Source organism: Megascapheus bottae, chromosome 16 (genome assembly GCF_031878675.1).
Source record: "Megascapheus bottae isolate mThoBot1 chromosome 16, mThoBot2.hap1, whole genome shotgun sequence".
In the NCBI taxonomy this organism is placed as follows: Eukaryota; Metazoa; Chordata; class Mammalia; order Rodentia; family Geomyidae; genus Megascapheus; species Megascapheus bottae.
The window spans coordinates 2,360,003-2,385,669 of record NC_143524.1 but is presented as its reverse complement, the minus strand read 5'-3'; the positions used below and the strand labels follow the sequence as shown (position 1 = coordinate 2,385,669).

Sequence of the window (25,667 nt, the reverse complement as noted above, 5' to 3'; positions counted from 1 at the left end):
TTTACCAAGAGACAACACACATTTCTACCTGGGGACTCTGCAGGAGAAACACCTTCACGTGAGAGGGATTCCTCTTCTGCTTTGATTTAGGCCAATGGAGACATTCTCATTAGAATGCCACATTGAGAGATTTAGAATGGCACCTTGGCTCACGTCAGTGGGCCACCCTCCTGCCTGCTTGTGCCACTGGAGGCCTCTGGGTTGCTGACGTCCAGCTCCGTGCCACAGGCAAGGCCTATGGTGGGCCTGGCAGGGCAGCTCCAGCTCCCCTGTCGGCGGTCACCCAGAGCTGATGAATGGCAGATCTCAGAAATGACCCGTGACCTCCCAGGCTCACCCTGATGGCTGACCAGGGCCTCTAAACAGACACAGGAGAAATTCTCAGCGCCAAGCTGACCTGGAGTTGATTCTGCCTGGGCTCGCCTCCATTTCACCTCCCGAGGGGCTCCTCTTGTCATGCACCTCCTTCAAGCAGAGCTTCCTGCGGCCTCACTGGGGTGGGAGGGTGGTGGTAGGGACTCACGCTTATGCAAAGCAGCCCACACAGGACAGCTTTCTCTGCTCCTCCCTGGCCCTAGCCAGTACACTGCTGATGGGAAAGCAGCACTGGACCCAATCCGCCATCTCAGAGGGACAGAATTTGAAAGCAAAACAAACAAAACCAAACCACAGCACCCAAGCTAGAAAACCCACAGGGCCTGAGCTCGGCACCTGCTTTCTCTATCACCTCCCCTAAGCCACACAGCCCAATGCCACTCACACAGCAAGCACGCAGCTAAGCTCTCTGGAAGATGTGCCCAGACCCTTTGCAAACATCGTGACGTATCACAGGAAGGACTTGAACCCTTGGACTTCCATATCCCAGGAGCCAATTCCCTGTGGATGCTGGCGGCATGTGGGCCTGTGAAGCCCCAGTGGACAGCTTTCCTCACCCAGGGGCCCAGGAGCCCCAAGAACCCCCCGCCCCCTAGAGCTCTTGACTGTGGCTGGGAGGGAGGCATGCCACACAACAAACCTCCTCCCAGGAAAAGCCTCACACGATATGAAGCCTGTGTGGTGGCATGGCCCCATCCAGGGCACCGGGGCAAAGTTAAAGACAGAAAAATAAAGTTGTAAAGACACAAGTGAGGTCAACTTTTATGGCCAACGTTCACTTCAAAAGAGGCCCCGGGCTTTCCTGGGAGGAAGCAGGGACACACACTTCTCAGGCTCTTTCAAATAGCAGAGAAGAAGGCATGGGATGGGGTGGGGCCCCATGCTGGCACTCTAGTGGCTTTCTGCAGGAGACCCACGCCGCACGGAGAGCCCAGAGGCCCTACAGACTCTAGCTAGGCCATGGCACATGAAGACTCACTGGAGACACGTTCCAGGCGATCCCTTCATGGTTGAAACAGTTCACCGAAATGGAGAGAGGGAGGGAAGGAGGGAGGAGGGGGGAATTGCCTGCTGGAAACATACCCCTGTTGGACTATAAATGATTTTAGTATTCCAGTGGCAAAACTGAGTTGCTAGGAAAAGGACTCAATAGGGACGAGAGTCTTCGATCCAAGCACTGAGTGGAGGATTTCTGAGTCCCCCAAAGTCTGTCTGTTCGGACCTGTACCCTGCCCATGGCCTGCTGCTCTGGAGGGCATGGTCCCCCCTCAGGCCATGTCACTGTGGCCCTAATGTTTCCTGGGGCCACCCACAGTAAAACACCCGCTCCCCGAAGGCACACACTTTGGTATCTCAGTGGCTGAAGGAGGAGCCATATTAAACGGAAACTCTTAATGCTTCATATTTTCTCAAGATTTAGTGGGACAGGATGACAGTTCCTCCACCAGCCCAGCCCCGGTGAGTACAGCCACACTGACCAGCCCAGTGCCAGGAGAGAATGGCACACACCAGGTGAGGCACCATGGAGGTCCAGGCTTGCTTCACTGAATGGTGTATCAGCAAACAACCCAATGAGATGAGCAAGAGGGGCTAGGGCAGACCGTACATCTGCAGCCCTCATTTATTATTGAAGACCAAGAACCAGCACCAACCTGTTTCTACCTAGCAGGTCTCCTTCTCCACCATCCACAGGCCCCTTCTCAGGCCATGACCCCTCTGCCTGCCTGCCTGCCTGCCTGCCTGTCTGTCTGTCTGTCTTCTTGCCTATCTGTCTGCCTGCTGGTCTGTCTGTCTCACACACACAAGAACGGGATCTCTAGCACAATGGCATCCTACAGGAGATGATTCACGCTCCATGCCTACCTTTGCATGAGGGTTACAAAGCCAGCACACCTGTGGTGCTGCAGGGGGCTCCCCGCTCCATCACTCCAGGTCTGCACCCCACAGTTCCAACACACAAAACCTGCAAGCAGCTCATGGCTCATCCAACCCTGGCTTCTCCGTGGTCAAGAGTCACCTCAATTCATCTTCCAGCAAATAGCATAAGACCCAGCAAGGCAACCCCTCCTCCCCCTTGCCTGGCTCGCTCTCCCCACCTTGGGGGGGACTCCCCAGTGTGCTCATCACCTCCTGGGAAATGCCACTGGAGTCCCAAGCCCGGTCCCAGCCCGAGAAGGACCACTGGGCACCATGGACAGAAATGGCTTCCGCAGTCACGGCTGCAAAGCCAGACGGGGTCTTCTACTGCATAGACACAGGTCTGGCAGTGGGGTGATGGAGACCCCACCCCCGCCTCATGCCCGGGGGCCAGGCTCAGGGTTAATGCTTGGCGCTGCTCACCCAGGAAGGGCCACTTTAGACCTTTTCCCATCTCTTCTGATTTCCAGTGAGCAACACCAAAACAACCGGCGAACCTGCCTGGAGGTGAGCGGCCCCGAGCCGAACCCCTGGAACCCCTCGCAGCATGCAGCATGCACCGGCGTGTCCCCGCCCATGAGGCTCGCAGGCCACGTGCCCACACCCACCTGGTGGGGTTCTGCACATGAGGAGAGCCCCTCCCCTCCTATGAGGTTTGAGCAAAAGCTACTTTTCCAAGTCACCAAGCTTCCAGGCTCCCTGGCTCTCCCCACTCCTGCCCGGGATTCAGTCTTCAGAGACCATCACCATTCAGCGATCGCAGATCAACCAGCTCTGAGCCACCAGCTGCGGCCCTCACACCAGCAAATCCTCACGCCGTGCCCTGGGCCCCAGGTGTTTTGTTCACAGAGCCACCACAAAAGCAACCACAGACCCCCTCCCTGCCCCCATCTCCCACCAGCGGAGCCACGGCATTCCTTCAAGACTTCTACTTCAGGGTGGACACACACACGTTCTCCTTCCTGGGAATCACAGCCAGAAGCTCGCAGACACTCCGAAACACCAGGGCCACAGGCATCCACGGGGCGGAGACGCCCAGGGTCCCTTCAGCACCCCCAAGTCTGTGCTCACGGCTTGGCCGCTGCCATGGGGCCTTTCCAGCAGCGTGTCCGAGAGTGTCTCCCGAGTGGGGACTCTGGAGTCCTACCTCAATCAGGAAGTCCCCGGTCCTCAGCCCGGCTTGCCACGCCACCCCTCCTTCATCCACGGACTCCAGGTACTGCAGCGCGGGGAAGGCCGGCGTCGGCGTGAACTCTTCAATGGGGGTGTCAGCTGGGGAGACAAGGGAACAGGTGTGTTTTCCAAGCTGGCTGCCCCCCTCCCCACCCCATGGGATCCTGGGAGGAGGAAGAGGAAGAGGAGGCCCTGCATCTCCTGCTGGAGACGGTGGTCCAGCGGGCTCTCCCCAGAGGAGGGCTGGAGGCACCCGAAGCCATTGGGAGAGCTGCGCACACAGCCACCCTCACGCCCCTCGGCCTCTCCGCAGAACCCCAGGACGTTGTGCAGAACAGGTCTGCACGCCTGTCATTTTCTTTAAAAGCATCGGTGACTAAACATTTTTTCAGTTCTAAAAATGGAAAAGTTCCTCCCCATACCACAGGGAGCTGGAGAGACAGCACACGGCGCACAGCCCGGGGGACCGGACAGGACACATGGCCGGAAGAGAGAGCTGGCCTAGTGGGACGCTGCCCCAGTGGGGTCTGCTTAGAGCTCTGCCTGTGGGGGGATCCTGGCTCCCTGCAGCCACACGTTCTGGGCCCAGCCTGCAGGGGAGGGCTGGACTTCCGCTCCTCAGCGCAGCCAGGCTGGGGTTCCGGGCCCACATGGCTTCAAGTGCAACTCTAGGGCAAGACGGGGCTTTCTGGCAGTCAGGACAGGGGCGGTGGGAGGTGAAGGTGCCCAGGTCAGGAGGGGTACCTGGCATGCAGGCAGCCGTAGGCATGCCCGGGATTGGGGGCTGAGTGCCCCTCTCCCCCTGGGCAGATCACTCTGAACTGCCAGAGCTAGGGCAGGCATGGAGGCCATCTCATGGCAAGGGCAAGGCCCCGGCAGAGCCTGGCAGCTCTGTGGTGGAACTTCCACATGGCTGAGCCATTGGGCAGGTAACTCTCTCTTGCAACACCCTGGCCATTTTGTTTTAATGGCATGGGGGAGGGAAGCCCCCCTCACCTCCCAGACCTCAGGCTGCATCCTAGAGCCCCCACCTCAGGCCACTGGATGTGTGCAGCTGACTTGGCCCACGGCACAGGGGACCATCCTGCCACCTTTGCCTCTGCAGAGTCACCTTACAGAGAGGAGCCACATGGGCGCCAGTGACCCCCAGAGTGGAAGCCCTCTCCCAGGGCCAGGCACCGCGTCGCAGGGCTGGGGATTCTGGTGTCTGAGCTCTGAATGCAGCCACAATGTGGCCAGACTAAAGCACAAGAGACGGATTAACTCCATGATTAAAAGAAAAAGAAAAGAAGTCGGGGTGAGGGGGAGGAAGAGCAGGGGAGAGAGTGTGTGTGTGTGCGTGTATGAGCTTGTTCTGGGCAATACCGTGGATAGAAAATTAGGAATATGCTGAAAGGAAGCCCTAGTGTTTCCTGAGAAAGGCAAGATGTGAGAGCTCACGGTTGTCTAGCAACCAAGTGGCCCCAGGAAAATGCCGCTTCACGTTCCTCTCCAGGCTGGGAACATGCTTCATGCACGCACACACGACCGCAGGCACCCCGGGCACACACAGGCACACACGGGAGCACGCCCCGCGCTCTTACCTTTGGCCCCCCGGAGTACGAACCCGAAGCCCTCATTGTCTTTCTTCTGCAGGACCACCGTCTTGTCCTCGATGATGCAGTCGCTGTAGGGAGAATTCCGAGGATAACGACCATTATTGTAACCCGGCATCATCACGGCGGCGGCTCCTCCACCCGGGAGGTTCATCCTCATAGCCAATTAATCACTCCGTGCGGCGGCGCTGATCCAGGCAGCATGGAGGAAGGAGCCTGGGCGGCAGGGAGGTGCGGGAGGAGCTGGGGTGGGGGTGGGGGGCTAGCAGGATGGGGGAGCGGGGCACAGTGGGATGTGGAGGGGGGGAGCCAGCCCAGGGAAGGACTCCTGCATGCTGGAGAGCCTGCCGGGCCGGCGGGCGGGCGGGCAGGCGGCTCAGGACACCCGGGGGCCGGCCAGGGCAACACCGCCCAGCGCCAAGAACAAAGTGAGTGGTCCTGGTGGTGGCGGCGGCTGCAGCGGCGGTGGCGGGGCGGTGACGGAGCTCCCCGGGCCGGCCCCGGCCGCATGCATCTTCCAGGGAAGCAAACGGGAATCAGCCAGAGAAGAACCCGGGCGGTGGAAGCTTTGTTTTTCTCTTGAAGGGATGGGAAAAGGAAGACCAGCTCCCTCCGCTGCTCCGTGCACACACGAGCCGATGGTGGGCAGGCGGGCACGGGGACACAGGACCGGTGTGCGGCTCCCGCGCCCCCTCCTTCTCCGCGCCAGGGAGCGTGGAGCCCCCACAGTCATCTGACGAGCCCACAGAGCGCCGGGCGCTGCCCGGGCGTCATCCTGTGCCCGCCGATCGACAGCCGGGGCGAGCGGGCGGCAGGCAGGGAGGGGGGGCGGCTGGGCCAGCTTGGGCCCTGCGGCCACAGCGGGAAGACTTCTGAGACTGGGGGAGGGGGAGGAGGGGACTTCAGCCATATCCAAGCCTTTGGATAGTTTGTTGGGGGGTCAAGGAGGGTGGTGTGCCCCCCTCCTTGCCCAGCAATGAGGCTCTTGGCCCCACATTTCCCCTTTTAAAGGAAAGCAATCCAAAACCCCCACTTCACTGCCACCTGCCAATGTCTCATCTCATGCTAGTGTGCCAGGCCCCTAGGCCATCACATCTTCTGGGCCTGAGCACGTGGTAAGGAGGGGTGGGTGCAGAATGTGGACCCGAGTCCCAGCTCACGGCCATCCTCCCCCGCCTTCTGGGTGGCCACTGAAGGGGCAGGTGGGGTGGCTGGAGGCTGCCTGCCCCCCCACTGGGAATCACAGGCTGCTGGGAAGTCAGGAAGTTGGAGTGGGAAAGGGAGGCCGCAGGGAGGGGGCAGCTGAACTGGGGGGGAGGGGGAGGCTTCATTTTTCTCCAGTGCCTCACCCAGCCCAGAGCCATGATGGTGGGGAGATGCCAGCACTAGAAGTACTCTGAGGAAGGACACGGCAGCCTCCGACTCAGAGGGGAAGGTGGGGGACTGGGAATCCAGACAGAGATGAACCCCAGCAGGCCTGGACAGGACCCCTGGGTGCAAACAGACGCCGCAGACTCTGCGGGCAGTGTAGACTGGCCTGCACAGGGCACGGGGCAGCAGCCGCTCTGCGGGGAGGCAGTGAGGGTAGCACGTGACACCGCAGGGTCCTGGAAAGGAGTGTGCCCAGGGGCGTGCCAGGTAGGGATGGGTCAGCAGCGTGGCGGGAGGCCTGACATGTCAGACCACCGCAGTTCTGAGGGTCTGGGAAGGTGGAAGGGAGGTTCAGCTTCCTGAGCAACCCTGCTGAGGACAGCCACGCACAGCCCCTCCTCCCCTGGCCCCGCCTCCTGGTTCCCGAGTCCAGGATGTGGGCACAGCCTGTGGACCTCAGACCGCAGCCTCCAGGGACTATGTGGTTTGGAGGTGTGGTTTAGAGGGAAAGTCATCAGGGGCTGTCAGTAACTGGAGCAGGCCAGGCAGGCAGCCAGGAACAGCAGGTACGGGGCAGGGACAGGGGCTGGGGTGGGGCAGGGGCTATGGCTTAGGGCCCTCCTCCACTGCCGGCCCCTAATAGCCTTGCCCCTGGTGCCCTCCCTGGCCCTGTGGCTGGCTGTGGGCTGGGCCCACGGGTGAACTATGATCCTGGCTTACAGGACTCCTTCTTTATGGAGGACTCTGACCACCCCGTCAGCAGAAGCGAGGGTTTCTATCACCCCCCTTGAGACACTTTCCTCCTCTCCAGTAGCTGCCCACCTGAAGGGTCCTGAGCCCACCACTCCAGGAACCCCTGGGGAACAGGTGGGCAGTGACACTCACTGCGGCCTGTCTTGGGGTCAACCTATCCCGTGCTCCCAAAGCCGTCAGATCCACCGTAGAACCAGACATGCAGACCCCGTGTCCCACACTGGCCTGTACCACTGTCTGCCAGCAAGGTCCCTGCACAGGTGACAGACTGCACGAGCCAGTGTGCCACCTGACCACATGTCCCAGAACATAACTGAGCTTGGTTCAATGCCCATCTCTGCTCTGACTTGAAGGTCACCATGACCTCAGCTCAGAGCCCACTCAGCAAAATGAGAACCCCAGCCCCATCTGTCCTCTGTCCCACCTGTCTGCCTGTTCCCTGGCCCCCTAGCCCTGCCTGTCCCCCCCTCTCTACCCTCTGACCTCCCCAACCTGCCCTGCCTGCTCCACCAGGCCTCTGAGCAAACGATCCCAGGGCTGTCCTGCTGTGTTCTGTGAGGCAATAATACTGGAGCCTAGGTGAAGCGCTGGCACCTGGATTGGCCCCTCTTCTCCTGTCATCCTGTCTCCCATCTGAGACGGCAGGCAGATCCCAGATGGCCTGGACAGAGCCTACCTACCTTGGAGGCTAAGGGGCTAGGTCACGACTGGTCAGCACTGGGATGGACACTTGTCACCGCTGTCCCACCTGTGGCCAGATGGCCCCTGCTGCTGTAGTGTGGACGGGGTGCCCAGCTCCTCAGGCTGACAGGCTGTGTGCTGGAAGCCCTATTCAGACATTTACCAGCTGGGCTTCGAAGAGACTCAGCTTCCCCTGCAAGGAGGGGTGGGGACATCACGGGGCGATTGGAACAGCAGTGGAGGCAGTGACCCCATCTTACAATCACCCTAAGCTCCAGCATAGCAACAGCGCCCACAGAGGCCACAAGCAGAGGGTAGCTGGGCAGGATCCCAGGGGATGGTGCAGGGGTCAAGGGTCGAGGGCAACCCAGGTCCTGGTGCAGCCCAGGGCAGGTGTGTGTGGCACCACATTAGGCTACTGCCGGCAGGGGAGCAGCCAGAAAGGCAGAGAGGCCCTAGAGCTGTGCTCACACTGTCTCCCGGTTCCACTGCCCACGTGTACCCCACATAACTGGGGGAAGTGGGGCTGCCGACTTCTGTCCCCACCCCTTCCCATCCCTCCCCAGCCTCTGTCCCTGCCTCTCACTGCCCCTCCCCACCCTTCCCCGGCTGGCTGACTTGGGACAAATACCACAGGTCCCCCCACACACACATACGGTTTTCCTCAAGGCGCAACACCTCTGGCTTGCTGTGGGAACAAGGTGAGAACCCAGCACAGCGCAGACCTCCTGTGCGGGCTTTGGTCTGCAGCGGGAATTGGACGCGAAGGGCGTGCCGGTGGGGCACTGCACAGCCGCAGTGCACGGCACAGGCTGGGCCAGGTGGTTCACAGCCACGGTGGTGCTGTGGGGTTTTTGGTGTGAACTTTTCCTCATTTAGGCAAGGCTGGGTCCAGGCCAGTGATGTCCACGCGCACAGTGGCCTCTACCTGGGCCATGTTTGTACCATTCACTGTCCCAACTCCCACGTCCTTGTCAGAAAGGTGTAATTGAGGGGCTGTGGGGTATACCTGTGGCGACTCGGGAGGCTGGGGTAAAAAGATCCTGAGAGCTAGGCCAGTCCTGGCGAACACAACACTATCTCCGAAACAAAGACCAGCATACTGGTCACATGAGGAGCAAGTGACACCCCAGCAGCCAGGGCCCCAGCAGCGCCCACTGTTGGCCACGGGCTGATGGCAGGTACCTGACCGGATTCTCAGAGGGAGCAGACCTTGACTCCTCAGCCTTAGACCCTGACCTTCACTCTAGGAATACACACATTTTCCCAGCTCGAAACCTTCCAGTTTGTGCCGACTTGTTAGAGGCCGTTGGAAGGTCATAGGCTTGGGGGGACACACTGGTCTGGGGAATCTGCACCCCCAGCAGCAGGAGGTGTGGTGCCATGACGGCTACAGCTGGAGGGCTGCATGGAGGAGGAGGGGGCAGGAGCCGATCAGTGTTAGCTGGCTTCCCAGATTCCAGCCAGGGAGGCTACCGAGCTGTGAGCTGATGTCCACAGAGGCTTGAGCTGCCATGCTGCTACTACACCCTGAGATAGAGGCCCTGCTTAAGGTAGGTTTCTCAGGCTTACGGCCCTCAGACAATTCCCCAGTCACCCAGAAAGAAATGTGATGGTTATCTCTTTTCTGAGGCTTTCTACAAGCCCGAGGGGTGCTGAGGACAGACTAGGAGCCCTGGCTCCAGTCAGGGCTGGGGGTGGGGGAGCAGGTCTCAAATGGGGTTTCAACACAGCTCTGGGCTGGGAGGGGAGAGTCAGGTGACAGGGGAGGCAGGGGTGGGGCTCTGAGGTCAGGGTGGAAGCGGAAGTCAGCCCAAAGGTCAGGAAATGGCCCGGCTCCAGTGAGGGGTCACCAGCAGAAGGGGGGCCCTCAGGTCAGCTGAGCTCCCGCAGGGGTGTAGAGGGGTACAGAGGCTGTCTCCAGGCTCTGGGTGAAACCCCCCAAACATGTTTGCAATCTGGAAAATAGAACTCGCCAGCCAGCCTTAAAATGGCTTGGGCGAAGTGACCAGGTGGCAGTCAGCTGGTTTGGTTGAAGTCCCTGGGAAAAATCCTTGCTCAGGGTCAGCTCATCTCTTGCCAAGCCTGACTCATAAACATCCCTGACTCAGGTGTGAAAACCACTTGCAAGTCAGATCTCAGTCTGGAAGAATCCTCAGGCAGACTGGCCATTACTGATTACTGCTGCTCCAGTGTTCAAGGACAAAATAATCGAGGTCTTTGCAGAAAACACACTGGCACCAAAGGGCCCGGCCCTGGGGAGAGCCCGGCGGGGGTCCCCGAGGCAGTGTGGAGAGCCCCTGAAAGCAGCTTCTCAGCACTGTGGGGGACAGAGGGGCTCCAGCTCTTGGGGCTGAGGACCAGGCCAAGAGTGGCTGCTCTGGTGACCAGGCCAGGGCTGGTGGCACAGGCAGAACTGGGGCACTATTAGAAAGCAGCCGTGACAGTGGATGTCCTAGAAACATCCAGGCTCTGCCAGTCAGGAGAAAGGAGCCAAGCAGAGCACTGTGAGCTGTCCACACGGGATGGCCAGGCGAAAGGTGGGGGCTGGACAGGTGTCTGGGCTCCGTGGACATGCCAGCTCGGGCAGCCAGCCTGGCCGCAGAGAGGCACAGAGGGTGGCCCTGGGGTAGGCAGGGGCAGGCAGATCTTTCCTGGGGAAGGCTGGCAGCCGCTCGTGGACAGGAGGGGGCCCTGGCAATTGGCTGCAGCGTGGGGAGCCGGGCGGTCCCCTCCCAGCATCCGCTCGCTTCCTGCTGCCTGGCTGGAGTCATTCTTGCTGCTGCTCTCTCCCTGCCGTGACTCATGAGGAAGATGGAGCCCAGTGCCCAGTGCCACCCTGTGCTCAGAGCTAGGCGAGCAGGGCTGTCCCTGCAGCCTCTGTGCGATATGGATCTGAGAGCAGTGGTGCCCGGCCGGCCTTCTCCATGGAGATGTGCCCTGCAGGAGGGAGGCTGCTTCTTCCTGCCAGGGTTTATTACCACCACTGCCTGCCTCCTCTCTGCGAGTGCCAGAAGCAAGGCAGGTTTTTGTCCTAATAGAAACAATAGTGCAGGAAGAACTTGATTCAAATTAAGTTGTCTCATTTCTTTGTAATAAATCTCATGCAAGTGTTTCCTAAGTGTTACCTGCCCAGAACAGGAGACATGTCGCAGCCTTGCTAGTAATAGCACTCCTGCCCAGATGACGGGAGGGACAGGCCACCTAAAACCCCCAAGCCTGAGCTGGACCTCACAGCCCCAAACCTGCCCAGTGGCTTTGGCCAAGTGGCAGATAGGGGAGTGGGTCACCACAGGTCCCAGATGGAGGGCTTCCAAGGCCCACATCCAGCACACAGTAGGGCCGCACACCCAGCCATGTACTCCCCCTCCGCCACAGCCAGCTGTCCCCAAGGCCACCACCAGGCCACCAGGCCACAGTCAGCATTTATGCGTCCATCTGTGAACCTCCTTCCTAGCTCTGACACCGTTTGCCTAGGGGTCACAAAGACCTTCTGACAAGACTGTCCTGAATTTGCTCTTTATCATAAAGAGCCTTAAACCAGACTGCCTGCCTCCCAATTAAAATCCTGCTCCCCCCCCCCAAATCCACACCATCATCAGGAATGAAATCCCCTTCCCAAGATCCTTTCTGATGGGCCCAGACTCCTCCTAACTCCTGCCCAGACTCACAGCCATCTCTTCTTTCTCTGGTAGGTCAGCTATTGCCACAGGACCTTTGTACAGCCTCACTTTTCTGCCCAGTGCTGCTCAGGTCTTCGAAAGCCAGTGTGCTTTCTCCAAGGCAGTGATGAGGGCTGTCTGTCTGTGGGCTCTGTCTTTCTGCTTTACTTTCTTCTCCTCACTTCCAATATTCAAACTTGTAACCTGCTTCCTTGGTCACTGCCAAATTTCCCCTCGAGCCCAGGACAGGCCTGGAACCAGTGGGAGTGGTGATGGGGGAGGGGGGCTGGGCAGAGCTGGAGGCTGTGTGCTCTGCACCATGGCGGCTCACCAACAGTGGTGCCCTGAGCCACACCATGAGAACTCTCTGCATTCAGCTCGTGTCACCCTCCTCCACGCGTGGCCCGTGAGGCCCTGAGCTCCCCCAGGACCCAGCTCCCCTCGGGACGACCTCTCACGCTCTCCTGCCCCGCATAGCTTGTCTTTGCAAAATGGAGAGTCAGCCTTGGCAGTGCAAGTGCAGGGCATCAGGCTCCCCCAACCTCGCTCGGGTCCCAGGAGAATGGCCACCTCCCCTCCCAGCCGCCCACTGCAGGGACACGTGGCCTGCCCGCTGGTGTGGTGGATGCTGGCTCATGGACAAATCACATCCCCCATGGCCCTGCCCTGCCTAGATACGTCCAGCCGTTGCCATTGCCCTGACCCAGGCCGCTGTGTCCAGAGTGCACCCTGACGCCGGTGGACAGGAGTCGCATCCCTGAGGCCAGCCCCAGTGTCCTTCCTGAACCTTCGTTCTTGCTCCTTTCTCCCTTATAACCCCCCTCTCGGGGGTTTGAGCTGAGGGCCTTAGAATTGCTTGGTTGGCAGCTTATCGCTTGAGTCATACCTCCAGCCTGGCTTTTTTTTTTTTTTTTTTGGTGCCTGTCCTGCAACTTGAACTCAGGGCCTTGGGCTCTGTCCCTGAGCTTTTTTTGCTCAAGACAAGTATTCCACCACTTGAGCCACAGCGCTACTTCTGGCATTTTTCTGAGTAGTTCTGAGATAAGTCTCATGGTTTTTCTTGCCTGGGCCAGCTTTGAACTGCGATCCTCTGATCTTGGCCTTGTGAGTGGCTAGACTCACCAGCGCTTGGCCAGCCTGGCTTTTTGCCACTTACTCTGGAGATGGAATCTCATGGACTTCCTTCCTCTGTCTTTGAACTGTGATCATTCAGGTCTCAGACTCCTGAGCAGCTGGGATTCTAGGTGTGAGCCGCCGGCTCCTGGCTATCTCTCTAGGCTTTGGCAAAGCCAGAGTTCCACCCCTCCGCCAGCCAAGCCGCATGCGTCCTGCCTGACCACCTGATCCTGCTGTGTGCTGGGACGGCTGCCCGAGTCCGGTCTGCCGGAGCGGCCGCTTCTAAGTGCAGGCAGGCCGCTGTAAGCCTCAGGACCGGGGAGGTAATCTGCCAGCTCCCCTCGCTCTCTCCTCCTGCCCAGACTCCACTGCCTCCTTACGGGGCTGTGGGGTGTCTGAGTTCATCCAGGCACATCATGGTGGGAGTCCGCACACCACAAGCCCCTCTCCGCCTCCCCTCCTCTCCCTCCCACACTGCTGTGACCATAGGACGGCCACACGCTTGCCACACCCGTCTCTCTCACAAAGACAACCCCAGGAGAGCTGCAGACCTCTTCCCAAGTGTGTGAATGAGGTGGCTGTAGCTCAGTGAGGTTGGGTGACAAGCCGAAAGACACGCAGCTGGCAAAGGGCTAAGCTGGGGTGTGGCTGCAAGAGCAGCCACCGGCGTCCTCCATCCAGAGGGACATGACCCCGCCCTGGACTCGGGTGGACCTGGAGTCAGAGAAAGGACATGCATGGAGCCGTGCAGAGCAGCAGGCCCAGGGCCACAGCAGGGTGAGGGACGGCCCCACCCACACAGGCCTGGGGTGACAAGGCCCCTTGCCTATGCCAGGCTGCTGGCTCTCCAGCCGGCCTCTGCCTTGGGTTTGGCTGGCAGAATCAGGTCTGACTGAGCCCAGGTCTGCGTGCTAACCCTGTGCAGTGGCCTGGGACTGTGGACAGGCCAGCTGCTTACCCCAACCTTCCCAGAGCAAGCCTTGGCCACGGCAGCTCTGCCCCCCACACACCAGCCTGAGCTGGGCCTCTCTGATGCTGCCCAGAAGACAGGGGCTCCACCGCCTTCCTTCCTAGATGGGCTGGGCAGCAGGGCTGCAGGGACAGGTGCCGAGCTCTCGAGTCCTGAGCACTTTGCACAGTGCTGCTGTTCACCAGGGACCCAGGGCTCTTCCCAGACAGGGCTCCTTGCTTTCCTCCCAGTTACTACATACTGTGTGCCAAACGTGGCCTACAGGGCAGCGTCAAGGGTGTGCCTGGCTGGGGTACTTCCCACACCTGAGCCATCCATGTAGCTCTTCACCACCCATCCCCCCACCCATCTGTCCATACATCTACCCATCATCTACCCACCCACCTATCCATCCATCTGTCCATGCATTCATCCATCTATCCCTCATCCACCCACCCATCTGTCCATCTGTCCATCTGTCCATCTACTCATCATTCACCCACCTATCCATCCATCTGTCCATGCATTCATCCATCTATCCCTCATCCACCCACCTATCCATCGTCCATGCATTCATCCATCTATCCCTCATCCACCCACCTATCCATCCGTCCATGCATTCATCCATCTATCCCTCATCCACCCACCTATCTGCCCATCCATCTATCCATCATTCACCCATCTATCCATCCATCTGTCCATGCATTCATCCATCTATCCCTCATCCACCCACCCATCTGCCTATTTATCTATGCACTCACCTATCTACTCATCCACTCATCTATCCATCCACTTACTCACGCATCCATCCTTCCATCCAAACATCTTCTTACTCATTCACCCATCTACCCATCTGCCCATCTGTCCATTCATCCACCCACCCATCCATTCATCTGCCCATTCGTCTATCCATCCACGCATCCGCACATTTACACAACCACCCTCCATCTGCCCACCAGCCCCTCTAACCCTCCATTCATCCTTCTATCCACTCACTCTTTCATCTTCTCTAAGGTTGAACATTTATTGGGCCCTGTGCCAATTGATAAGGAGGAAGAGTGAAGCCAGAGTAGGTCCTGGTGCTTTATCCAAGGAGATGCAGGTCTAGAAGGTACAAGGTATATGTATGTGTGTGTGTGTGTGTGTGTGTGTGTGTGTGCATGTATGTGTGTATGTGAGGTGACTATGATCAGGTCTAGAGGGTGCAGGGTATGTGTGTGCACTTGTATGTGTGTGTATGTGTGTGTGTGTGCATGTGTGTGTGTGTGCATGTGTGTGTGTGTGTGAGGTGACTATGATCAGGTCTAGAGGGTGCAGGGTATGTGTGTGCACGTGTATATGTGTGTGTGTGTGCATGTGTGTGTGTGTGTGTGTGTGTGTGTGTGAGGTGACTATGATCAGGTCTAGAGGGTGCAGGGTATGTGTGTATGTGTGTGTGTGTGTGTGTGTGTGTGTGTGTGTGTGTGTGTGTGGTGACTGTGATCAACCTCTACACTGCTGTGCTTTGCTCCAGCAGCAGAGTTAGGAGGCCTGCTCACCACACCTGCACGCCCTGGGTCAGGCCCTCCCTGAAGCCTCCCTCTGTGAGCCAGAGCACTGGGCCTTTGCCAGAGGTGGGAACAACAGACCTATGCCAAGAACCTGCTGGGTTCTAGGCTCAGCCTCAAGGAGCCTATAGGACTGGCCTCCTCCTACTCTCCCTGGCATGAGGCCCTTGGCCTTGCATACCGGTGGGCACCCCATGTCTAGGCTCTGACTCAGCTGGATTTTTGCTCATCATGGCTATCAGGTGGCCACCCTTGTCCACTCAGTTTGAGGTCCTGGAGTCTCAGCTTTGCTAGGTCTGTCTCAGGGCCAAGAGATTTGTCCACTCATGGGGACCATTGACAATGTCCATCACTCCTAAAGCCCACCCCCTGGTGATGTCCATCACTCCTAAAGCCCACCCCCTGGTGATGTCCATCACTCCTAAAGCCCACCCCCTGGTGATGTCCATCACTCCTAAAGCCCACCCCCTGGTGATGTCAATCATACTTAAAGCCCACCCCCTGGAGTGATGTCCATCACTCCTAAAGCCCATCTCCTGGAATGTCACACTCATGTGACTCTGGTAGAATGGGCAGGGCCTGCTGCTGTCAAGGCTGAGGAAGGGTGGGGGCTGAGAGATGGAAAGCTGAGTGGGCATACTGCAACAGCTCTACCAGCTTTCCCAGGCCAGCTGTGGGCATCCCGTCCCAGCTGTGGGCATCCTGTCGTAGCTCAGCCCTCTGGCTGCCCCCTGGTGGCTCTGTACCCGGGAAATGAAGTTTGGCATGGAGGGGGACCTCATGCTGTGGGAGCCAGCAGCTGCTATATCCAGGGAGGGAGGTGAGCATTCCCCGCCCACTGTGGGAGTGGTTGGGGTTCATGCTGCAGGGTTCTGCACACTGGGATGGCTCAGGTCTTGGGGGGAGTCCGCATTTCAGCCGCCCCTGGCAACCAGCTCCTCTGCGGCCTCTCTGCCGACCGCCCCCTCCTCCCCCTTCTGCCTGTGTTTCCCACGCCCAGACACCCACTCGCCACCTGGGCGCTGTGTTAAATGTGGCCTGAGGATGCTCTAAGCCAGAAGCCTCCCTGTGGTGTGGGACACAGCTCCCAGCCTCCAGTAAGGACCACCGAGACCAGAATAACAGCGCCTACCCCCCTGCCCTCTCCCGATAGGCCAGCAGCCTCTGCGTGGCTGGCCTCTGGACCAGGGCCCACACAGCCCTGAGGTACCTGTGTGCATCCATCCACACTCACAGCTCCAGGGGAAAAAAAGCCCCAACTCAGAAGGCCAATGGCTCACTAGCCTCTGATGTGGGACATTTCCACACTAGCTCCCCCCAGGCGAGAGAGGGCTCTCTCTCCTTTTCTCTCACCAGACACCTCCTCCCCTCCCCACCACTTTCAGAGCTTTCTCTAGCTAGAACTGGAGGGGAAGAGCCAAGCCCTGGGAGTCAGATCCCAACTTCTGGAAGTTGTGGGGACAATGGGGCCTGGGGAGGAAGAGCCTGCCTGACCCAGCCTCAGCTTGGCCTCAGGCGTGGCTGCATGGACAGCAGCAGGCTCCTGGCATCGCTGGCTAGCACATCTGCATCACAAAGCTCTGTGGCAGAGGCAGAACCACAGGTGTGGTGGTGGGTCTTGTCTGGGCCACACTGGTGGGAACTAAGGGTAGGAAAGAGCAGGCCCACCTAAGTGTGGCCTGTGGGTCTCCACTGCCCCACTCCTGACCACAGGCCTTGTGCCCAGAACTCGGCAAGCACATGGCGTTCCCTGGATCTCGCCTCTCATCCCGCTCTGGCACCTCACCATCTGTATGCTCGCCCACTCCACACTAAAACCTGCCAACCCCTCCTCTGTCAGTTTAGATCCTGCTACCTGTCCTGCAGGTGTGTGCTCTGGGCTTCTCAGCCGGGCTCTGCCTGGAGGGTGGCTCTGGGCCGGGACCTGAGTCCCCACGCTATCCAGTTCATCCTCAGAAACGTCCAGAACCACTTCTCCCAAGCTTTAGAAGCATAACCAGCCATTGAGAGGGAAAGCGCTCGTAGAATAACAACATCATCACTCACACACAGAGCCGGGAAATTGGGGAAATTTCCCAGAATACTGAGCAAAATGACAGAGACAGAAATGTGGAGGAAGAAGTGTCGAGTGGGATAAACTCAGATGGGTGGACGGGAAACCCAGGAAGACCGAGCTGAGCGAGCAAGGCGCTGTCTCAGTGTGAGGAAGACGCAGCCTTGGCTGGAGATGTGGCCTGAGCAGCAGAGCGCAAGGCCCTGGTTCAAGGCCCTGGTTCAAAGCCCTACTTCTGCCAGAGTCGAGGCCACTGTGTGATGCTGAAGCCCCGAGGATGGCCCCGCTTCCACGCAGCAGGTTGAAAACCATGAACTGTGAGGCCCCTGTGAACTTGGAGAGAGGAAAATGCAGGGGCAGCTGGGGTGCAGCCAGGACCACTCCTCACAGCACAGGGCCCATGCACCGGGGCCTCAGCCATGGACGCTCTGCCCTGTGAAAGTGTTTCCTGGGGGCACTGGCACAGAGGCCATGAAACCACTGGCTCTTCCACCACCCAGGCAGGACCCACAGCGACAGCTGTGCACCAGGACCGGGAGCACCACAGGAAGGGAGATGGGAGCACTGAGGGATGAGGGGGCCAGCCCGAGGGTTCACCACAGCCAGGGCAGCCAGGGCAGGACCTGTCCAGGAAGGTAGAGCTCTGGTACTACAAGAAAACAAAGGCTACTGGAAATGCCAGAGAAAGGGAAACGGCACGCAGAGACCAGAGCCCCTCCACCGAGTCACGCAGAAGAAAGCCCACCTCGCCAGGGCCTGCCAGGAACTGGAATCCTGGCCCCAACCGTGGTATGGCCACCAAACTCTTATCATCCCAATACAACAATGCTTCCCAATGGCTTAAAAACAAAAAACCAAAAACCTGTGGAATCCAACAGACAGAAACAGACTTAAATATTAACGTGAATGGAAGAGACTAAATGATGTCTACAATTTATGAAGCAAGAGAAGGAGTCTGCAAATATGATTTACAAGTGATCAACTAAGGCAAAACTGAGCAAGAATGAGGGAGGGAGGGACACTGGGCACAAAGAAATGCACTCTTCACCTTTGCAACAAAGTAACAATAACAATAACCATCAGTTAGCGAACAGGGCTGCAGCCCTCAGAACTGAAGGTGGAAGCAGAACTGGGAAGGGTTCACCTTCTCCCACAGCTGAGATAGCCCATCGAGGAAGGAGGAACCAGGGTGGCCCTTAGGTGAAGGCAGGAGAAGCAGGAGGCTGTCTGCTTGTGGGGGACCCGTCTGGGCCCAATTAGCCCTGTTGGGGGGTAGAAGACTGGGGAAGGCGGGGGGCAGGGGGAAGCATTCCTGACCCTGCCTGGCTTGGGCTAACTGATTAATTCCTTTTTTTTTCTTTTTTACAAAGATGCATTTTTCTTTCTTTCTTTTTTTTTTTTTTATAGACACGTAGTACTTGGATTGAATTTTTTGAAAAGCAGAGACCATGTTAACCAGGGAGTCCCCTGGGAAAGGCCAGGGAAGGGCCCTGAGGTGGTGGCAGTGGGGTGCTATAGAGTATGGATATAGGCAGGAGTGGGGAGGGAGGAGGGAGGAGGGGACAGAGAAGGGTGGGGGTGGAGCCCAGGTCCTGAGTGGTGAGATGCTGGGACACCTCTGTCACAGAGGGACAACAGAGCACAACAGGTGTTCCCTGGGGAGTGACACATGGCAGGGACTCTAGCAGACCACTGTTGCATTAACACTAGGCTGGCACAGAAGGACAGAAGAGCCAGGTGGGCACCACACACCATATTGCCCTCTGCCCCTTTGCTGACAGCTACCCCTCTCTTGATTGCAAAACAAAGATCTGAAAAAGCGACGTGCTCTTATCACAGCAAGTATGTCAATAAAAATGGAAGTCTGTGACCTTGGAAGTGAAATCTAGCTGGCACTGGGGGCTCATGCAGATAACTCTAGCCACTCAAGAAGCCGAGATCTGAGGACTGGCTAAGGAAGAAAAGTCCAGGAGCCTCTTATCTTTAACGAGCCAGCAAAAAGCAGGAATTGGAGCTGTGGTTCAAGTGGTAGAGCACCAGCCTTGAATAAAAAAACCAAGTGAGGGCGTGAGGCCCTGAGTTCTGGTTCCACTGCCACCATCACCAACCACAAAAAAGTAAAATAAACTCTTTTCTTCTTAGCCCCAAAGGGCCTGCCATGATCCTTCCATTATGAGCCCCAGTCACACCACCAACAGAGAAGGGGAAAACCCCAGACAGTTCCTTCCGAATCTGGCAGGGACGCTGCTCCTGGGCTCCTAGATTGGTCGTTGGCTGCCTGATGGGTGATCAGTAAAACCAGCACTGACCTGTGGAGGGAGGAAGGCTGCCAAGAGCCTCACTTCCTGCTTGTTCCATGACCTTCAGGCTCACAGCCTTCTGGGTACCAAGTCTCAGCTTCAGCCTCCACTGGCCTTGTGACAGCAGCGCCCCCCCCCCCTCCCCGCTTCCCTTCTCTGTAAGCCAGCACAGCATCTGCCTTCACCAGCCATGTGGACACAACCAGAGGTGTTACACACTGCCAGGCCCCAGACAGGGGAAGCCAACGCCAAGAGCACACAGCCACTGGGGTGAAAGTTCTCAGAGAAAGCTTGCAGCACCCCTTTTCAAAGGCTTTAAAAGGCTTCCACAGGAAAGCAGCAAGCAGGATTCTGCGGTGGGGGGGCAGCTGGGGGGGAGGAGGGGGACCCCCTCTCTTATAGTCTGTTATTTTGAATCTTTTACCAAATACATTTCCTATTACCATTTTAAAAAGTACAAAAAGGGTGCTTGAGAGCCAGGAGAACGAGTGGCTGCGAAGACCGTGGACTGTGACCCAGTGAACAGGCACAATTTGCCATCTTTTCAGATCTGCCTCAAGGAGGAAATTGGTTTTTAAGGCTAGAGATAAGGAGTCCCTTCTGGCAGTGGCTGGGCAGTGTGCTCGGTGGGGCGGGGCGGGAAGGGGAAGGAGGGGGGAGGAGAGGAGAGGGGTGGGGCCACCAGCCCCTCTGGCACTGTAGAAAGTGCTAGCTCTGACCCCCATCCTTCCTGGCCAAGTGCTGGAGCTCTGCGGGACACTCCTGAAAGACCAGGCAGGAGGCAGCCAGCCAGGCCACCCTGCCCCATCTCACCCACAGTGGGGTCTGGGGCTCCTGCACCCTGCACCTGGCAGTCCCCCATCTCTCTGGCCCCAGCTCTTCGGGTGTCAACTCGAGTCTCAAAGCTTGGGAGCTGGCCCTGCCTTCTTCATGGAAGGCTGAGCTGCCCTGGCCTCCCCAGAGGACTCCAGGGAGAACCCAGGAATTTACGGCTCCTGCTGTGTCTGCAGATTCTGCCACAGAGTAGGGACTCAGGAAGACTTGGAGGGTCTCAGAGGAGCCAGAGGTGGGGTTCAAACTTGTCCTGAGAACCCCTGACCAAACTAAAAAGCTCCCAAGTCCTCTACACGCTGACCTGCAGCCTGGGGACACTGGTCCTGCTGTCCACCATGAAACCCTTGTGCTGGGAGCCTCGACATCCTGCATCCCCATCAGCCTCAGGCCAGCTCAGCGAGAGTCAGAGTCCTGGGCAGCTTGATGGACCTTCCCAGCTCTCAGACCCCACCTGCCCAGAGTCCACCTCCCCAGAGCCCACCTCCCCTAATATATCTCACCAGAGCCCACCTCCCCAGAACCCACCTCCCCAGAACCCACCTCCCCAGAACCCACCTCCCCAGAACCCACCTCCCCAGAACCCACCTCCCCAGAACACACCTTCCCAGAACCCACCTCCCCAGAACACACCTCCCCAGAACCCACCTCCCCAGAACACACCTCCCCAGAATACACCTCCCCAGAACACACCTCCCCAGAACCCACCTCCCCAGAACACACCTCCCCAGAACACACCTCCCCAGAACACACCTCCCCAGAACACACCTCCCCAGAATACACCTCCCCAGAACACACCTTCCCAGAACCCACCTCACCAGAACACACCTTCCCAGAACACACCTCCCCAGAAAACACCTCACAGAACACACCTCACAGAATATACCTCCCCAGAACACACCTCACCAGAACACACCTCACCACAATACATCTCACCAGAACACACCTCACCAAACACAAACCAAAACCCACCTCACCAGAACACACCTCACAGAACCTACCTCCCCAGAACACACCTCCCCAGAACGCACCTCCCCAGAATACACCTCACCAGAACACATCTCCCCAGAACCCACCTCTCCAGAACCCACTTCTCCAGAACCCACCTCACCAGAACGTACCTCACCAGAATATACCTCACCAGAACACATCTCACCTGAATATATCTCACCAGAACACACCTCACCAGAACACACACCAGAACACATCTCACCAGAACACACCTCACCAAAACACACACCAGAACACATCTCACCAGAACACACCTCACCAAAACACACCTCACCAGAACACATCTCACTAGAACACATCTCCCCCAAACCCACCTCACCAGAACACATCTCCCCGGAAACATCTCACCTGAACACATCTCCCCGGAAACATCTCACCTGAACACATCTCCCCGGAAACATCTCACCTGAACACATCTCACCAGAACACACCTTACCAGAACATACCTCCCCAGAACACACCTCACCAGAACACACCTCACCAGAACACACCTCACCAGAACACATCTCACCAGAACACACCTCCCCAGAACACACCTCCCCAGAACACATCTCACCAGAACACACCTCACCAGAACACACCTCCCCAGAACACAACTCCCCAGAACACATCTCACCAGAACACACCTCACCAGAACACATCTCCCGCAAACCCACCTCACCAGAACACGCCTCACCAGAACACATCTCCCCAGAACACATCTCACCAGAACACAACTCCCCAGAACACACCTCACCAGAACACATCTCCCCAGAACACATCTCCCCAGAACACATCTCACCACAACACATCTCACCAGAACACACCTCACCAGAACACATCTCACCAGAACACACCTCCCCAGAACACACCTCCCCAGAACACATCTCACAGGAACACACCTCACCAGAACACACCTCCCCAGAACACACCTCCCCAGAACACATCTCACCAGAACACACCTCACCAGAACACATCTCCCCCAAACCCACCTCACCAGAACACGCCTCACCAGAACACGCCTCACCAGAACACATCTCCCCAGAACACATCTCACCAGAACACAACTCCCCAGAACACACCTCCCCAGAACACACCTCCCCAGAACACACCTCCCCAGAACACACCTACCCAGAACACACCTCACCAGAACCCACCTCCCGAGAACACATCTCACCAGAACACACCTCACCAGAACACATCTCCCCAGAACACATCTCCCCAGAACACATCTCACCAGAACACACCTCCCCAGAACACATCTCACCAGAACACACCTCCCCAGAACACACCTCCCCAGAACACACCTCCCCAGAACACAACTACCCAGAACACACCTCACCAGAACCCACCTCCCGAGAACACATCTCACCAGAACACATCTCACCAGAACACATCTCACCAAAACACACCTCACCAGGACACACCTCCCCAGGACACACCTCCCCAGAACACACCTCCCCAGAACACACCTCCCCAGAACACACCTCACCAGAACACACCTCACCAGAACACACCTCCCCAGAACACACCTCACCAGAACACACCTCACCAGAACACACCTCACCAGAACACATCTCACCAGAACACAGCTCCCCAGAACACACCTCCCCAGAACACATCTCACCAGAACACACCTCACCAGAACACATCTCCCCAGAACACATCTCACCAGAACACATCTCACCAGAACACACCTCACCAGAACACACCTCTCTAGAACACATCTCCCCGAACCTACCTCCCCAGAACACATCTCACCAGAACACATCTCACCAGAACACACCTCACCAGAACACACCTCACCAGAACACACCTCACCAGAACACATCTCACCAGAACACACCTCCCCAGAACACATCTCACCAGAACACATCTCACCAGAACACACCTCCCCAGAACACATCTCACCAGAACACACCTCCCCAGAACACACCTCACCAGAACACACCTCCCCAGAACACACCTCCCCAGAACACACCTCACCAGAACACACCTCACCAGAACACATCTTACCAGAACACACCTCACCAGAACACATCTCCCCAGAACACATGTCACCAGAACACATCTCACCAGAACACATCTCACCAGAACACACCTCACCAGAACACACCTCCCCAGAACACATCTCACCAGAACACACCTCCCCAGAACACATCTCACCAGAACACATCTCACCAGAACACACCTCCCCAGAACACATCTCACCAGAACACACCTCCCCAGAACACACCTCACCAGAACACACCTCCCCAGAACACACCTCCCCAGAACACACCTCACCAGAACACACCTCACCAGAACACATCTTACCAGAACACATCTCACCAGAACACACCTCACCAGAACACACCTCCCCAGAACACATCTCACCAGAACACATCTCACCAGAACACACCTCCCCAGAACACACCTCACCAGAACACATCTCAGCAGAACACACCTCTCTAGAACACATCTCCCCGAACCTACCTCACCAGAACACACCTCACCAGAACACATCTCACCAGAACACACCTCCCCAGAACACACCTCACCAGAACACATCTCACCAGAACACACCTCCCCAGAACACATCTCACCAGAACACATCTCACCAGAACACACCTCCCCAGAACACATCTCACCAGAACACACCTCCCCAGAACACACCTCACCAGAACACACCTCCCCAGAACACACCTCCCCAGAACACACCTCACCAGAACACACCTCACCAGAACACATCTTACCAGAACACACCTCACCAGAACACATCTCCCCAGAAAACACCTCACCAGAACACATCTCACCAGAACACATCTCACCAGAACACACCTCACCAGAACACACCTCCCCAGAACACATCTCACCAGAACACACCTCACCAGAACACACCTCACCAGAACACATCTCCCCAGAACACATCTCCCCAGAACACATCTCCCCAGAACACACCTCACCAGAACACACCTCCCCAGAACACATCTCACCAGAACACATCTCACCAGAACACACCTCACCAGAACACATCTCCCCAGAACACATCTCACCAGAACACATCTCACCAGAACACATCTCACCAGAACACACCTCACCAGAACACACCTCCCCAGAACACACCTCCCCAGAACACATCTCACCAGAACACATCTCACCAGAACACACCTCACCAGAACACACCTCCCCAGAACACATCTCACCAGAACACATCTCACCAGAACACATCTCACCAGAACACACCTCCCCAGAACACACCTCCCCAGAACACATCTCACCAGAACACACCTCCCCAGAACACATCTTACCAGAACACACCTCACCAGAACACACCTCACCAGAACACATCTCCCCAGAAAACATCTCACCAGAACACACCTACCCAGAACACATCTCACCAGAACACATCTCACCAGAACACACCTCACCAGAACACACCTCCCCAGAACACATCTTACCAGAACACATCTCCCCAGAACACATCTCACCAGAACACACCTCACCAGAACACACCTCACCAGAACACATCTTACCAGAACACATCTCCCCAGAACACATCTCACCAGAACACACCTCCCCAGAACACACCTCCCCAGAACACATCTCACCAGAACACACCTCCCCAGAACACATCTTACCAGAACACACCTCACCAGAACACATCTTACCAGAACACACCTCACCAGAACACATCTCCCCAGAAAACACCTCACCAGAACACATCTCACCAGAACACACCTCACCAGAACATACCTCATCAGAACACACCTCCCCAGAACACACCTCCCCAGAACACATCTCCCCAGAAAACACCTCACCAGAACACATCTCCCCAGAACACACCTCCCCAGAACACACCTCCCCAGAACACATCTCACCAGAACACACCTCCCCAGAAAACACCTCACCAGAACACACCTCACCAGAATACACCTCCCCAGAACACACCTCCCCAGAACACACCTCACCAGAACACACCTCCCCAGAACACATCTCACCAGAACACACCTCCCCAGAACACATGTTACCAGAACACACCTCACCAGAACACATCTCCCCAGAAAACACCTCACCAGAACACATCTCACCAGAACACATCTCACCAGAACACACCTCACCTGAACACACCTCCCCAGAACACATCTCACCAGAACACATCTCACCAGAACACACCTCACCAGAACACACCTCACCAGAACACATCTTACCAGAACACATCTCCCCAGAACACATCTTACCAGAACACATCTCACCAGAACACATCTCACCAGAACACACCTCCCCAGAACACACCTCCCCAGAACACATCTCACCAGAACACACCTCCCCAGAACACACCTCCCCAGAACACATCTCACCAGAACACACCTCA

The 25,667-nt window shown here is 57.3% G+C and overlaps 1 protein-coding gene across 3 annotated transcripts in view; it reads right to left on the bottom strand.

Annotated features, from left to right (window-relative positions):
• LOC150052249 (SH3 and multiple ankyrin repeat domains protein 2) overlaps window positions 1–5,228 on the bottom strand; it is an 86,410-nt gene extending 81,182 nt beyond the window's left edge. For all 3 annotated transcript variants that reach the window (XM_090347181.1, XM_090347182.1, XM_090347183.1), the window contains exons 1-2: window positions 5,049–5,228; window positions 3,440–3,564 (exon numbers count right to left, since the gene is read on the bottom strand). In XM_090347181.1, coding sequence (XP_090203307.1) covers window positions 3,440–3,564; window positions 5,049–5,220 — 297 coding nt within the window. In that variant the 5' untranslated portion in view covers window positions 5,221–5,228. The remainder of the gene's footprint in view (window positions 1–3,439; window positions 3,565–5,048) is intronic.
• Between the last annotated feature and the right edge of the window lie 20,439 nt (window positions 5,229–25,667).